Below are 16,091 nucleotides of genomic sequence, written 5' to 3'. Positions count from 1 at the left end.
GGAATTCAATTATTTTCAAATATTTTAATAAAACTGTTCGAAAGAAATCAATTATTTTAAATACAATTTTAATTAAATTTTTTTAAATAATTCAACTATTCTTTTAGATTTTAATAAAATTCTACCTGAGAATTTAATTATTTACATAAATAATTCTCTGAAAGAATTCAATTATTAAAGATAAATAACAAAATTATTCCCGAAATTTCAATTATTTTGAGGCATTTTAATAAAATTCTTTGCAAAATTTAATTATTTTCATAAATAACAATATTTATCACAAGAATTAAATTTATTATTTTTAAAAGTAATAAAAAATTAATAATAATAATTTTAATTTTTTCTTGTAAATTCAATTATTTTAAGAAATTCTAATAAAATCATTTGCAAGAATTCAATTATTTTCATAAATAATAAAATGCTTTTTAGGAATTCAATTATTTACAAAAAAAATTTAATAAAATGACTCACACACATTGAATTATTCTTAAAAATTTTAATAGAATTCTTTGTAAAATTTAATTATTTTTAAAAAGTTTTTACAATTCAATGATTTTCAATATCAACTATTTTCATAAAATTTCCAAATAAAATTCAATTATTAAAAAATTTTTTTTTTTAAATCTTCGTAAGAATTCAATTCTTTTTATGAATAATAAAAATTTCTCAGAAATTCGAGCAGGAATTCAATTATTTGAATTAGAATTTGAATAAAATTAGTCGAAAGAAATCAATTATTTTAAAAATTTTTATGAAATTTTTCGCAAGAATTAAATTATTTTTATAAATATTTGAAGAACAATTTTTCAAAAGTTGAGAAATCTTTTTTGTTTTTTTAAATTGACATGAACATATTCAAAATATTAAAATCCTTAGAAATCGATTTACCACTGTTCAATTTAAGAAAGTGTGAAGTCTGTAACTGTGCATGTCCAAGTATTATAATAAACTACTGCGCAGTAATAATGACTAAATTTAACTATTGCGCAGTAATAATGACTAAATTTAACTATTGCGCAGTAATAATTACTAAATTAGACTACTGCGCATGTCCAAGTGTTATGATAAACTACTGCGCAGCAATTACTACTAAATTGGACTACTGCGCATGACTAATTGTAGTGGTAGCCTACTGCGCATATGAAAGTATAATAATAAACTACTGTGCAATTTTAAATAAATATATTTCGGTCATGAACTGATTTTCATGACATGTCTTGTCGGGGACGGCCCCTGCACATAAGTAAAGTTTTTGTAAAGTAATAAATAAATGACAATGATTACTTCTTCTTTTCAATTCATTAAATTCGAATATATTTCTCATTAACATTTTGCACGAAAAGTTTTCATAAAATTTGCAATTTGGCTTTTTTTTGCTTTAGTATTTCATTTAATTTCGGGGAGAAAATAAATTAGCAATTAATTAACGTGAAGTTATTTTAAACTTTTAAGGAATGTTTTCTCATATCACTGGAACTTTATTGTTCTCGAAGAAAAATCAGGAATTCACTTGCGGCGGTATTCTGTAGAATACATTCTATGGAAATTCTTCAAAGAATCTCTTTGTAGATTTTCTGTTAGCAATCTCTAAAGAGAATTTCTGTAATTAATTATATAATAAACTTTTTGAGTACTGAAGAATACCTATAGGATGTTTCCTTAGAATAAGTCGGAGAAGAAATTTAAAAAAAAAATGTTTATCAAAAACGATAAATGGATTAGATGATAAAAGTTGTGAGTTACTGAATTTTTGTAATGATACAACAATAAGTTAACACGTTAAAAATAATTGAAACTATAATTATTTAACGGCTTTAAATATTTTATTTCACTAACTTTTCAGTGCGCGTTTTTTTAGTTAAAAATATTTTTAAATTTTTAAGCCAAGTATGTTTTTGAGTTTGATTTAAAGAGACCAGATTCATCTTTTGATATTGGCCAGGCCTCTTCGGCAAGACTACCATATCTCTGAACCCCGGGGAAAGGGGGACCTGAACTTTGCGGTGAATAATATTCGCCTTGCAATTGATAGTAACCTGCACTGCCAGAACTTTGATACTGATAATAATCGCTGGAGGGAAGATTGCTATAGCCAGAGTACGATCCATATTGAGATGAATAGGACGCTGAGGAGTAGCCCCGCTCGCTCAAGCTTCGATAAGGTCCCGAATGTTGGGACCTACCCTCTTGTCAGACGGGTGTACTGACAATGCTATTGCTCATATATTCAATGTCGCCGATGCTCTTTACTCTGCGATGCTTCTTCCCTCCCAACAGGGCTGGTCGAGGTGGAAGTTGAGGTGGTGGCGGTGAATTACTGCGCACGCTGCTCATATATTGACTCGCCAGACTTCCTGTATCCGAAGAAGAAGACGGTGACGCTTTTTCACTTCTGGGTCGTAAACCAAATGCCCTGCTTAATGATCCCTGTAAACAGAAAAATTCCTTAAGTATTTATTTATTTATATTCTTGACAATATAGAGGAACATTATTTAAAAAATGAAAAAGTAAGCGAAGAGATAACTTATAAAATGATTGCACAAAATTAAAAAACAAAAATATTTAAATGAAATGCAAGAGAAATGTAAATGTAACAGAATTTACTTTAGAAATAAGGCTAGAAAATATTTTCAAAATAAAATAGTAAACTATTTAACTGAATGTAAAGACTTTGCTGGATGTAAGCTCGACCAAATAAGGATATGAATACTTTTCAATATTTTCTTTGCAAATCATTACAAGAAGTATATTTATTATAATATTTAATATACACACCAATTATCTACACCAACTTCAATTGTTTCCTTGGCTGTAATGAAAACTACACTAAATCTTTCTTTCATCTTATTTTCATAATAGAATTTATAGTGCCACGAAAAGATATGACAAAAAGTAACACATCAGTGCTAATTCAAATATTGAAACAAGATAACTAATAATACTAGTTTTTTAAAAACGAATTGACTGCAGAAGCAAATATTTTATTTATTATAAGTAAATACAAATTTCAATATTATTTTCAAAAATTTTAATAAAATTCTTTGCAAAAATTTCAATTATTTTCAAAAAATTTTTCTCAATTCAATGATTTTCAATATCTACAGTTTTAATAAAATTTTTCAAAAGAATTCAATTATTTCAAAAAAAAATTTTTGATAAAATTCTAAGCAAACTTCGCAATAATTCAATTATTTTCATAAATAATAACATTTTCTACAAAAATTCAATTACTTTCATGAATAATAAAATTCATCATAGAATTTCAATTACTTTTAAAATACAATTTTAATTGAATTCCTCGAAAAATTTAATTATTCTTGAAAATTTGATTAAAATTTCTTGAAAAAATTCAAATTTGTTGATAAAATTCTTTATGATAATTTAGTTTCGAGAAACATTCATTTATTCAATAAATTATATATTTTTGTATTTAAATAATTGAATTCTTGTAGAATTTTCCAATAAAAATTGATTTAAAAATGAATATTAGTTAAAAATTTTAGATAATAATTGAATATTAAAAGCATTATAGCATGAATTTTTAAAAATACATCATTGAATTCTTTCGAAGAATTTTAACAAAATTTTTGAAAATAGTGACATTTGTCGAAGAATTTACTTAAAATTATATTAAAAATAATTGAAATCCTGTGAAGAATTTTATTAATTTATGAAAGTAATTGAATTCTTGCAATGAATTTTTTCAAATTTTTTTTTTAAATAATTGAATTAATGTAAAGAATCTTATTATTTATGAAAATAATTGAATTCCTGCATCGAATTTTATTACATTTTATTTAAATAATTATATTCTTTTAAAAACTTGTATTAAAAATGTAAATTTTGAAAATTTTTTAATTTTAGCGAAGAATTCTATTATTTGCAAAATATACCTAATTTAATTCTTGCAAAAAATTTTTGAAGATAATTTCATTTTTCGAGAAATTTATTTAAAATTTTATTAAAAATAATTGAAACCATGTGAAGAATTTTATTATTTATGAAAATAATTGAATTTTTCTTTTTGAAAAATTTTATGGAAATTAAAATTTTTATAAAACATGAAGATATCAATCACTCCGAGTCGAAGACTCGGAGTAATTGATATCTTCATGTTTTATAATAATATTCTTATAAGTTGCTTAATTTTAAAAATGTTTCAATTTGAATGTTTTGAAGAATTTTAATTCCTATGGGAAAATAATAATTAAATACTTATTTAAAAATTTAGTTATTGATGTTTGCGAATAATTTTACAATTTGAGAAATTCGTAAGTAAATGTATGAATGTTTTTTTGAGTATCTAATAATTTTGAGAGTGAATCAAAATATTCTTTATGGTCAGGGAAAAAGTGAAAATCAGTCAGGAAAAAGTCTGGAAATCAGGGAAAAGTCAGGGAAAAATAAAATTAAATATTTGTGGCAATCCTGATAGTTGCCACAGAGCCTGGAAAACCTGGAAAAGGTATGGAAATTTGAAAAAAGATATGAAAAACCTAGAAATAGTATGGAATTTAAAAAAATTACTGGAATTCTGACTGTTTTTTAAAGATTTTTGAGAACATTTTGTTTCTAGTCATTGTTGAGGATCAGTAAAAAATTTGTTTATTAACAACTGTTAACAAATAAAACAAAAAGTTGGCTCAAAAAATACTTTTTCATCTTCTGCTGATTAACGGCTGTGGTTACTTTTTATGAATTGTGAATTAAATTAATTTTGATGACTCAGATAATTATATTGGAGTTGTTCTAGCAATAGTTTGGGACCAGTAAAAAATTTGTTGACTAATAATTGTTAGTAATATCTTACTAGGTATGTCATTAGTGGAACTTAATAAATGTCAAACATGAAATAATACAGAAGCTGATGAATTTAATAAGTAGATGGTGGCGACAATTTGCCCCGTCAGGCAATCCGTAAAAAACAGAATTTATTATCTTTACTAAGCACTATAAGCTTACTTAAGTTGTCAGGACAAGAACTTAGTACAGAGCAAGCTATAATTATGTACTCCAAATAACTTAGTGTAATCTTGCTACGTCACATGTTAGGTAATAATTAAAGAACCTACGCTACATTTAGTGCATTTATACTATGTGTGAAAGTAGGTTAAAGTAGTGTGATTGTCGGTTGAATATTACTTTTACATATATTGTAAATCCATTTCTTGCAGCATAAGTCCTTTTTATTACTCGTACTTGAAGCAGTAAAATTACACTAAATTTTTACTGTACTGAAAGTACCTTTTCCGAGAAGGAACACTTTGAGAGAAATAACTTTCGCCACTAAAAATTTACCTCTGGCTTTTTTGTAGTGCTTTGAACTCAAGTTTTATTTGAACACCTTATTGAACACTTTGAAAATGTTTAACACAAAAATACCCTGTTTTCTAATGATAGATAAAACACTTTCATATTGTCAAAAGTTATCTTATTATAATAAAATTTTGCTTTCGGGTTCACGCTCTCTGCTGACATGGGATTGCCATTTGGCAATGCAATAACATTTGTTCTAAGGGAGGCGGTTCAGGTTCCATCCTGGCTAGATTTTGCCATCAGGAAGAAGGTAGATGATAGTCCTTGGAGCAAAAAAACACAACATTAAAATTTGACATTGTAGTCACCAAGCAAGAAGAAGCGAACAGCTGGAGAAATCCAAAATTGATTTTATGTGTTGCCCAATTAAAAGAAGAGTAATGGTGGTCCGGTGTCATCAACACCCAGGATACGGAAATATTGAAATGAAATGACAGCGGAAGGTAAATGCCATAATGGCATCTATTGTAAGATTACCAGAAGCTCCGATTATTATGGCATGAGTTTTATTAGGGTTTGGAGCAAGAACATTATTTTTAGCCCACTCTATAACATAATTAACATCAATCTGAACCCTTTCGAGCAGAATTTTTGGAGACGACAACGGATCAGATTAGATATAACTTAAAATCGTCAGCATACTTATGGTATTTACAAAAACTAACTTGTTCGCCAAGATCGGATAAAAACAAGTTAAAAAGTAATGATGAAAGCGATGCCCCTTGAGTAACACCGCATAACACTCTATTCCAATCTGAATGGTCGCCGTTGCCGTCAACAACTCTTTGAAATCAAAAATCAAGATACGACTCAAACCAATTACAGACTGAATTTGACATTTTAAAAGTAGGAAGTTTATGTAATAGTAAATTGTCATTAACTGTAGGAAATGCTTTAGTAGAGAAATCAAAAAATACAGCTATCGTAATATGTTTAAGATCTATTGCCAACTTAATATAAGTAGTAAATTTTAAAGCTGCAGTACATGTACTATGTTTCGCCCTAAAGCCAGATTGTAACAGTTCCATTAAATCATTTGCAACGAGAAGAAGTCAATTGCTTGTATACAGTTTGCTCCAACGGTTTAGACAAAGCGCAAATAATGGATATAGGTCTAAAGTCACTAGAACTCTTTGGGTTCTTAACTTTTGGGATAGAACTCATTTTCCAAGTATCTGGAAACTTTCCTGTTTGGAGAGAGTTGTTATATAGGGAAAATGATAGGAAGAGCAAAATTTTGATCATCATAATGGAAATGCCATCCGGTCCTATTGCATTCGTTTTTATCCTCGAAAGGCTTTCGATCAAATCTTCTGGTGATATGTCAATGAAAAATATATTATCGATATTATTCACTGTTGGGGGGTCAGAAGGAACAGGAAAAGGGTCATTTGAAAAAATATCTAAAAATTCATGAGCTTGATAATTAACATCTAATACACCTATTTTAGTTGGCCATACTAAAGATTTTTCAAAATTAATAATGAGATAAATTCTTTACCTTTTGATGGTCATTAAAAATTAAGCTTTGAGTCGGTTCTTTTCAAGCAGAGGAGAGATCCTCCAAACATTGATAAAAATTTAGAAAATATTAGAAAATATTTTTTATAACATTTGATACCTAAATTAAGGATGAGAATAGGTTAGTTAAAATCCCATACACCATTCACATTGAAGTTACACAATATATTTACATCAATCATAGTTCCACTGTCTCAAATTGACAAGAATTTAATGCAATATTGATATACATGCCGATATAATTATGCTGCAATATATTTAAGATCATATTAAATACATCAGTATTTTATATATTACATTATATATAATTGAAAGGAAGCTGTTGCTGAATATTTACAGAGTTAAATATATATATATAGAACTTTATCTATTTATATCAAACTTATAAACGAATGAGAAGATTACTTTGTTTAACAATCGGTTATGTTAAATTAAAAATCATCATTTCTTCTTCATGGCTAATAGTTGATTTTCATTCAACTTTTTATTTAATATATTTTACTACTTGGTTTTAGATTCAGGCTTGTAATATTATTCAGTCTTTCCTATATTTTTTATTAACTTGCACTGATTGACTTTCTTTTTGCTTACCAAATGTTAATTATTCTTATTTTCTAATTATTGTTATCATCTTCAATAATTAAATTCAAAACTCTCTTTTTAGAAGAAGAGAGATTTTCACTAAAAAAATCTCTTAAAAGCGCTTTTTTTTCTTTTAACCAGAAAATTAAAATACAATTTAGTGTGGTTAAAAATAATTTTTTAATTCGAAGACTCTTTATCAAAAAATTAAATGTTACTATTCCAATCTTCTATATAATAAATTGGACATATTATAAGTTTATTTTATAAGCAATTGAAAAAGTTTGTCATATTTTATAATAATATGGCTAAAAAGTAGAAAACGATTCTTAGCTTAGAAACTAAAATTATGGTGTTTTTTTGAACTTTGTATATACATAATTTACTTTTAATGAACAATTCCAGTTAGAATGTTTTAATTCTCTCTAAAAAAATATTCTGAAGTTGAAAATAAATTTCTGTTACGTATTTCAGAATATTTTAATATTTAACACAATCATTTTTAATCTCAGTGTATATTTTGTTTTTAAAATCATATTTATTTTCAATTTCAGAATACATGTTTTCATATATTTTGTATAATATAATTGTAATTGATATCAGTTTTGATTTTTGGAAAATAGGTTTCAGATTATTCTAATAGAAGGACTTTTATTTTGCCTTTTTGCTAATTATATACCTAAATGTTTCCAAGTCTATAAAAGCATTGTCTCATTTAATTATTGTGTTTTTTTGTGTCTAGAATCAGTGTTCGATTAGTAAAATATCCGTCAGTGTATTAATGAATAGTAAAATTCATCGTGAATTTTTATTCCAAATTAGTCTGAGAGGATCAGATACCTTATTTGAGAAAGTATAAATTTTTTTGCATGGGTATGTCCAGGGGAGGAGTGACTGTATGAAGGGGAATACCGAAATATTGGGAGATAAGAAAAATTCTGGGCTGTGGAATCTATAATTGATTAGACTGTTACTGAGACTTTGTAACGAGCAGCTGAAACTTTTGACAAAGAAAATGAAATATTCGAAAATCCTCAACGTTTAGTCATCAATTACGTGCTGCTAAATGGATAAAAATTTAATAAAAATTATTTGTCGGGTTAAGACGAATTGGGTTCAAATCATACATATATAGTGTAAGAATCATTTTTAGTTTCTTATAGTCATTTTTGTATCGTAATTTCCCCTTTTTATTATTTAACCACTTCACTGGCAAGTCGTTCCAAATGGTGTTCTACAATAGAAGTGGATGGTATGGCATAGTATCTCCTTGCAAAAGGAACCTATAAAAGGTGCCACCCTTGCCGAATTCGTCAGTCCAGGAAAAGCCATCAAGTTAACTGGTTGTGTACTGTCATCAAGTTTCTTCTTCAACTTCAGTTTAGAAAACCTTTTCAAGTACCAAGTGCCTTCTTCAAGAATCGTCTTAGTCGAATTCATTCAAGGAGATAATTTCTGCTACGAGGCACATTTCTGTTTTTCTAAGGACTGCATTACCTTGACATCAACGTCAAATAAAGAATTCGGTCACTCCTAGGCTGAAGGGGTGTTTTATCTAATTTACATCGACACCTAGACTCCAGACCTTTCACTTTGGCTGGTCCGAAGACAATTTGAGGAAAATCTACTGCAATCTCTGTTTCTGCTAGACAACGTCATTTCTTCGACCTTACACTGAAGCTTGTTGGGTCTACGATTGATTCCACAAAGTTCTAATTTTGTTTCAGTGTCCCTGAAGACATCTGGATCTACTCTTTCTCTCTCATTCTAATTGTAAAGGATTCAAATAAAAACTTTAATAATTTAATTTCAATTTAGCCATTTCGGTGTTTTTGCTAGTCTGGGTCACGGCACGTGGAACGCCATTTGGAACGCCTTGCCGATGAAGTGGTTAACAACGACTGTATAATAAACTCATTATTCTTATTAATAAAAAATATATTTTTAGTATATCAATAATTTTATTTAAAAAAATTGATCACTTATATTGTAAAGTCAATAGACACGGGAACATAGGTCCACGTTCTTCATGCCCTTTAATTATACATAGGTGTCTAGAGGACATCCAAAAGAGGACATAAGAACAACTTGTACCTGTGCCCATTGAAAAAAGTTCCAATTTCTTTTTCTTTCTAATATTGCAGAAAGTGGAGAAACTAATAAACTTCTTTTACTCATTGTTAGTGGCGTGCAAAAGGCTTAGTGTAGTTTGTCGAGCGAAGTAATAAGCAGAATGACATGCGATTTCATGCACATGATACAATGATTATGAAGCTTATAAATAAACTTGCTATGACAATGAACTTGCAAAGTATTATAAAATGGATGGATAACGTAAAAATATTCACTAAATTGTGCCATCTGATTGTCTAAATTTATAGTAACTAAAATTAATTTGTCTCTCAGAATCATAAAGGAAGACGGTGCTTTCATTTTATTATTTAGATTGCTTTTCATCATACAATAAAAAAGAATGCTTTAAATTCTATTTAAATGATTCATCAATTTCATCAATTTAAATTTTCATCAAAATTTGTACAATCAAAATTTATAATCCAGCTGTTTGGAGTCGTTAAAAATCTAAAGTCAGGTAAAGGATAATCTACTTTTTAGGTTCAGAAATAGTTTATAAAGCAGATTTTTCGAAAATATCTGTATGGCAAAGTACGTTCACAAAACTTGGCTTTTAATTTTCTAAGGGGATTGAAATCAAAATTTTATAATTTGAAAATGTAAGTGAATTATGGTTGTATTATAGTTCATCTCCAAAATCAAAACTCCAAAATCTCCTATAACGAAATTTTATGAATGTTTTTATTACCATTTGTGTTGATAAACTGAAAAATGTTATTTGTTCTATCTTCTGTTGACTGTTTTTTTGTGTATGGGGACTTTTGGGAAATCTACTTACAGATACTTTGGATTCCGCAATTAATGATTATGTAGTTTTATTATATTTTTTCTTCCATACCAATGAAAGAAATAATTGTAACAAATAGATAAACATTTGGCGATTTGCTACCAGCCCTGACCTATTAAAACCCATAACACTTCTTTTGGAGCTTCCGGAATATAATAGATATTTATTATTGAATATAATCGTTAAAATTCGACTGTCGATAGCCGTTCAAACCTTAATTTAATTTTCCATATTACCTATTTATCATTTTCTTCAACAATCCAGTTTGATATATGTGAAAGGACAAAGATGTATTGTTATATGTAAGGCAGGTGAATAAACTTTCAATGATTTCGGTACCGGGTCACTCGGGAATTATAAGGGAAATGAAAGAGTAGATGTCTTGGCAGCAACTGGTTCCGAGATGGCATTGATAGGTCCAGAACCAGAAGCAACTTCGATTGAAATATTTGAACAAAGTATTTAGCGCATCGAACAATATTTTTTTCAAAACAAATAACATTTTCAGAATAATTTAGTTTCTAGGTATATTAAAAATTGAAAACATTGAAGTTGGTTTTACTTTTTAAAAGAGGGAATTCAAATATAAGAAGGACTTTAACTTTATTGGGACATTTTAACGTTTAGGGCACTTTGCTAGGTTCATCTTCTTACTCAGTGCTTGATATCCAAAAATCTTGAGATAGATTACGGAAGCTGGATGCGAGATAAAGAGAGAGTGGAAAAAGAAAAAAAAGAATTTCAACATTACCCTGAAACTGGATCTTCGTCTATCGACTGTGTTACTGGATGCCATGTGCAGTGCTGAAAGGGAACTCTGGTGATGTTGAAGATGAAGAGCACGACTTCCACGACCGAGACTTCCGCCAGCGCTTATGGTGCTCAGCGGACGACTTCCGGTACCATTCCGGGGAACCACCTCCAGTTGACTTCTACGCACACGCACATCACGCTCATGCACACTTTTGCTTTTTGAGCAATAAGCGTTCACACACATAGTATACCTTTAGCAACACGACAACATACACGCTTTTCAGGATCTAAAATGCTGTGAATCCCCTTCAGTAAATCATACATATCTCCTTTATAACTTCTTTATGGATTTACTTTTTCAAAAACTCTTCGCCTTACGGAAATGATATTCTGAATTTATGAAATTCTTGTTCAAAATATAGCCATCAATTTAAAGTTTGTATGGAATTTATGGAAATATAAATTTTTAGCTTGATCGGAACTTTTTGGAATTTTTCAATTCAACTAAAATTGTAATATTTTTACGGCGCACAGTGGTTCCAAATACCAAAAACGTGGCCAAAACACCCGAAAAAATATTTAAACTGTGAACTATCTCTTTTCGAAACTGTCGAGTATAGTAAAAATTAAATTTTTTTTTTTTTTTTTTAATTAATTAAAAAATTATTTTACATAATAAAGATCTTAAACTTTTTTGTTTGGCCTAATGGCTTGAAAAAAGCCATTGGACCAAACAAAAAAGTTTAAGATCTTTATTATTTAAAAATTAAAATATTAAAATTTTCCGCGAATAGATTTTTCAAAAAAGTATTTATAGATTTCTCTAATAAGATAAACGAGCTCTGAAAAATTAATTTACTAGGAGGATCACAGCATATTTCCTGGGAAGAAATCAATGTATAATAATAATATGGATATATTAATATTAATATCGAATATCTAGTTACAACATAAATATACATACACAAGCATATTCTGTGCTCCATCGATAGAAAAACGTTGTATTTACTGGGCTCCAATGTACCACACTTATTAAATATAAAAAAAAGAAATAATCACAGACTATTTTCTCAAAGGGAATAATACTAACTAATTAAAACAAAGATTTTAAATTTCTTTCATTTCAAGAATATTGGACACATTAGAGCCAAATAATGCCATAAAAATGTAACATCGAACAATCAAAAGATATATGACAAAGTTTAGAGCAAATTAAAAGAGGATAAAATGAATCATAATGCAAGATGGCGTGACTCTTGATTCTTTTTCTTAACGTTATGCAACAAATTTTTTAATTTTCATTTTGCTTTATATATAGAAAAAAATATATATATTTTTATAAATTTTCATAGATTCGAAAAGATTTTTCATAGAAATAAAGATTTTTATTAAATTTCTTCAATTTTTATTTCACAGCCTATATACGTGTAGAATTTGTATTGAAAGTTATCAAAATATTTTAAAATGAAACCCAAAAATTTTGAATCTGAAAGTTAAATTAACAAATTTAGTCCCAAAAGTCTGACTTCTTGATGCAAATTTTAATTTTATTAAAAAAATAGACCCTTGTTGTTTCTTATAGATTTTTGTGTCCTCTTTCAAAATCTACAAGAAATTTTAAATTTCAACTTCAGGAGAAAAAAGTTATAATTTCTTAAGCCAGATTTCTATTTTTTTTTGGTTTAAAATCACTTTAGAAAATATTCGTAACATCAAAATGTTAGGATTAAAAAAAAAAAAAAAAAAAAAAAAAAAAAAAAAATTACAATGTTAGGATTTTTAGATACACATAATGAGAGATAAAAAGTTTAACAAAATTTAAAATGTCGCTTCAAAATGACCGCAAATATTAGAAGACTTTTAAAAATTGCTTAATAAAAATGTCAAGTAAATTTTTTTTAAATACAAATACTCAAATTACGTAGTAAATTATTACTAAATGATAAGATCATGTTAATCATTATTTAACATTGTTATAAACATTTTTTATAAACAATTTTAAAACGAACTTTTTCCACGTTTATACCTCTTAGTTTGAATATCATTTTTAAAAATTGTTTATAATAATTCTAAATAATATCGAATAACTAGATTTTATTATTTATTAATAATTTTCTACGAGTCTTTTTTGCTTTTTAAAAATTTAATTTAAAAATATTTTTTAAATCTTTATTATGCTATTTTTAAAAATTTTCCACTTTTTAGCGGCCATTTTGAAAAGCCATTTTGAATTTTCTTAACATCGTCATTTCAAAGTTCTATATTTTTTAAGCGAAATTTTGTTTGTTACTTTTGAAAAAAAATGTTTATTTTATTAAAATAACCAATTTATTTGTCCATTATCCAATAAATATTTACTTGAATCAAATAATTTTTATTGCAATCAAATGAATTGTTTTTAAACCAATAATTTCAGTTTTTGATGCAAATAAAAAAAACTTTTTTATAGCGCAATAAATATTTATTTGATAATAGAAAAGTGATCAACTACTTGAATCAAACAAATCTTTTTCAAGTGTGTCGAGTTTTTCTATAAAGCAAATTGAATTCAAAAATCTAATTATAAACGAAAAAACATGAAAAATTCATATTTTTTTTTATTTAATTAAATCATAACTTTTTTTCTTTAGTTAAAATTTAAATTTCCTTGTAGATTCTGAAATAAGACACAAAAATCTATTAGAAACATTCAGTACCCATTTTTTTTACATAAAACACTCTGGTAAAACGGGAAAATTAAATTTGAACAAAAAAAAATTGAACTTTTGGGACTAAGTGGAATAATATTGAAATAAAAACAAAAAAAGCAAGACATTTTTCATTTCTCTCGAATAGAAAAAGAAAAATCAGAATAAGAGCAGAAAATCAGAAAAAACAAGTTGTATAAATAATTATTAAATGGTATAAATCATTAAATTATTTGAATTCCTTGATTTGTTCAATTTTAACTGATCAGCATTTGTCTGTTAGGTCAACACAATTTGATTTGTAAATTATTTATCTAGAAAATATTGAACCGACTTGACGGTGATTTTGCAAGACAAAAAAAAATAAAAAGAAAATCGTAAAATTGGACAATAAAATAAAGAAGTGCATCAAAAGCAAAGAAAAAAAAATATTTTTGTATACTTTGTAATTGTTCGAAAAAGTGAAGTTAGAAAATCGAATTTTCCAAGTTTGAAAACCTAAACTCAATAGACTTTCCATTTTACGCGAAAAGTGATTTTTAAATTGCTCCTCCGATTACGTAACCTAACAGTGAAATGCTGTTAACGTCCCCTTAGAATTATTTTTCTAAAAGGATTTTCTACCTTCAGAATTCTTTTTTTTTGTGAAATAAAAATGAAGAAAATAAAAAAAAATATTGAATCAAGAGTGAAGCCAGAATCGCTAAAGAATCATGAGTGCTGTACATAGCGCAGTGCAGTGCAGGCAGCTGTGGGCTACGGCTCAGTTATATATGAAAATTCATCGAAATCAGCACGTAATTAATTATTATTTATTCAATTTTGTATAATTCTCATTTCTTTGGTTAAATATTTATTTCTTTTTAATCGATTAAAAGTATATGTTGATCCAGACCACAACTCGCTGATATTTAAGCGATCATTTTTTGATTTTTTGATTTTTTTTTTTTTTTTTTTTTTTTGATTAAAAAGAACTGAATAATGTTTGTATATGTACATTATGTCGAATACATGTTTATATAGTATTTGTATCTACGTGCATGTAATCTTGATTGTTTCAGGTATAGTATGTGTATTAATTAAAAGAGTAAATTTACATTGCAAAATAAAGTCATCTCGATCAAAATCAATCAAGAATATCGATTACACAATAATTAACTCATTTGCTTTCAATTTCAATAATTAAAATTCAATATTTATAACAATTTAAAAAAGAGACTAGTAAATTTATCTTTAAAATATATAATTATAAAATTCATCAGTTCGTTAAAAATTATTATAGCATATAATGCTATATATTAGGAAGTGGTATTATTTTCATCGAGGTGATTAAACATTAAATTCATGGAAGCATTTAAACGTACATTTTAAGGAAAAAGCTTAAGATTTCCATTGTTCGTTGAATGAAGAAGAAGAAGGAAATTTGCAGACACTTTGAAATTTAAACTTTAACCCCTTAGCTGTCGAATCGGAAATTTTAGAAATTTGTTTTTACAAACTAACTTTATTACTGAAATTAGCGAATCCACAGAATTAAATATACCAAATTTTATGAAAATCGGTTCATTTTCTAATATTCCTATCCGCCATATTGGATCCGCCATTTTGAAATTTAAAAAACCGACATCATATTCGGAATCAGCGACTCAATAAACATAAGTATACTAAACTTTATAAAAATCCGATCATTTTCTAATAATTCTTACCGCCATATTAGATCCGCCATTTTGAATATCGTAAAAGTGACTTAATTTCGTAATAAACGACTTAATTTGTTTCATATTTGAAAAACTCACTTCGAATTCGTAATTAGCGACCGGAAAAACGAAAGCATACAAAAATCGATAAAAATCCGTTCATTTTCTAATAATTCTATCCGCCATTTTTAATTTTGAAAATCTGATGTCAGATTCGAAATCAAATTCCTAATTCGACCCCAAAAACGTAAGTATGCCAAATTACACGAATATTATTACTCTAAATTCGTTATCGGAACCTGAAAATCGTAAGTATATGAAATTTTATAAAAATCTGTTTATCCTTTAATATTTTGATCCGCCATTTGAAATTTGAAAAACTGACTTTAAATTCGTAATCAGCGACCTAATAAACATATGTTTATCAAATTTAATAAAAATCCGTTTAGTTTCTATTATTTCTTTCCGCCATATTGGACCCGCCATTTTGAATTTTGTAAATCTGATGTTAAATTCGTTATTAATAACACAAATATTGTGAGTGTGTCAAATTTCATAAAAATTACTTTAAATTCGTTATCAGCAACCTGAAAAAGTAAGAATACGAAATTTTT

The 16,091-nt window shown here is 27.2% G+C and overlaps 1 protein-coding gene across 7 annotated transcripts in view; it reads right to left on the bottom strand.

Annotated features, from left to right (window-relative positions):
- Positions 1-770: 770 nt before the first annotated feature.
- The window catches only part of LOC122501476 (kazrin), a 131,790-nt gene continuing 116,469 nt past the window's right edge, over positions 771-16,091 (bottom strand). For 5 of the 7 annotated variants that reach the window (XM_043610965.1, XM_043610963.1, XM_043610967.1 and 2 more), the window contains 2 exons: positions 11,092-11,272; positions 771-2,427 (listed from right to left, as the gene is read on the bottom strand). In XM_043610965.1, the coding sequence (XP_043466900.1) occupies positions 2,191-2,427; positions 11,092-11,272 (418 nt within the window). In that variant the 3' untranslated portion in view covers positions 771-2,190. The remainder of the gene's footprint in view (positions 2,428-11,091; positions 11,273-16,091) is intronic. The other 2 variants (XM_043610968.1, XM_043610970.1) reach the window with 2 other exon arrangements.

This window comes from Leptopilina heterotoma, unplaced genomic scaffold (genome assembly GCF_015476425.1).
Source record: "Leptopilina heterotoma isolate Lh14 unplaced genomic scaffold, ASM1547642v1 Lhet_21, whole genome shotgun sequence".
NCBI lineage: Eukaryota > Metazoa > Arthropoda > Insecta > Hymenoptera > Figitidae > Leptopilina > Leptopilina heterotoma.
Note: the sequence above shows the minus strand (reverse complement) of the source record. Positions and strands in the feature narration are given on the sequence as shown.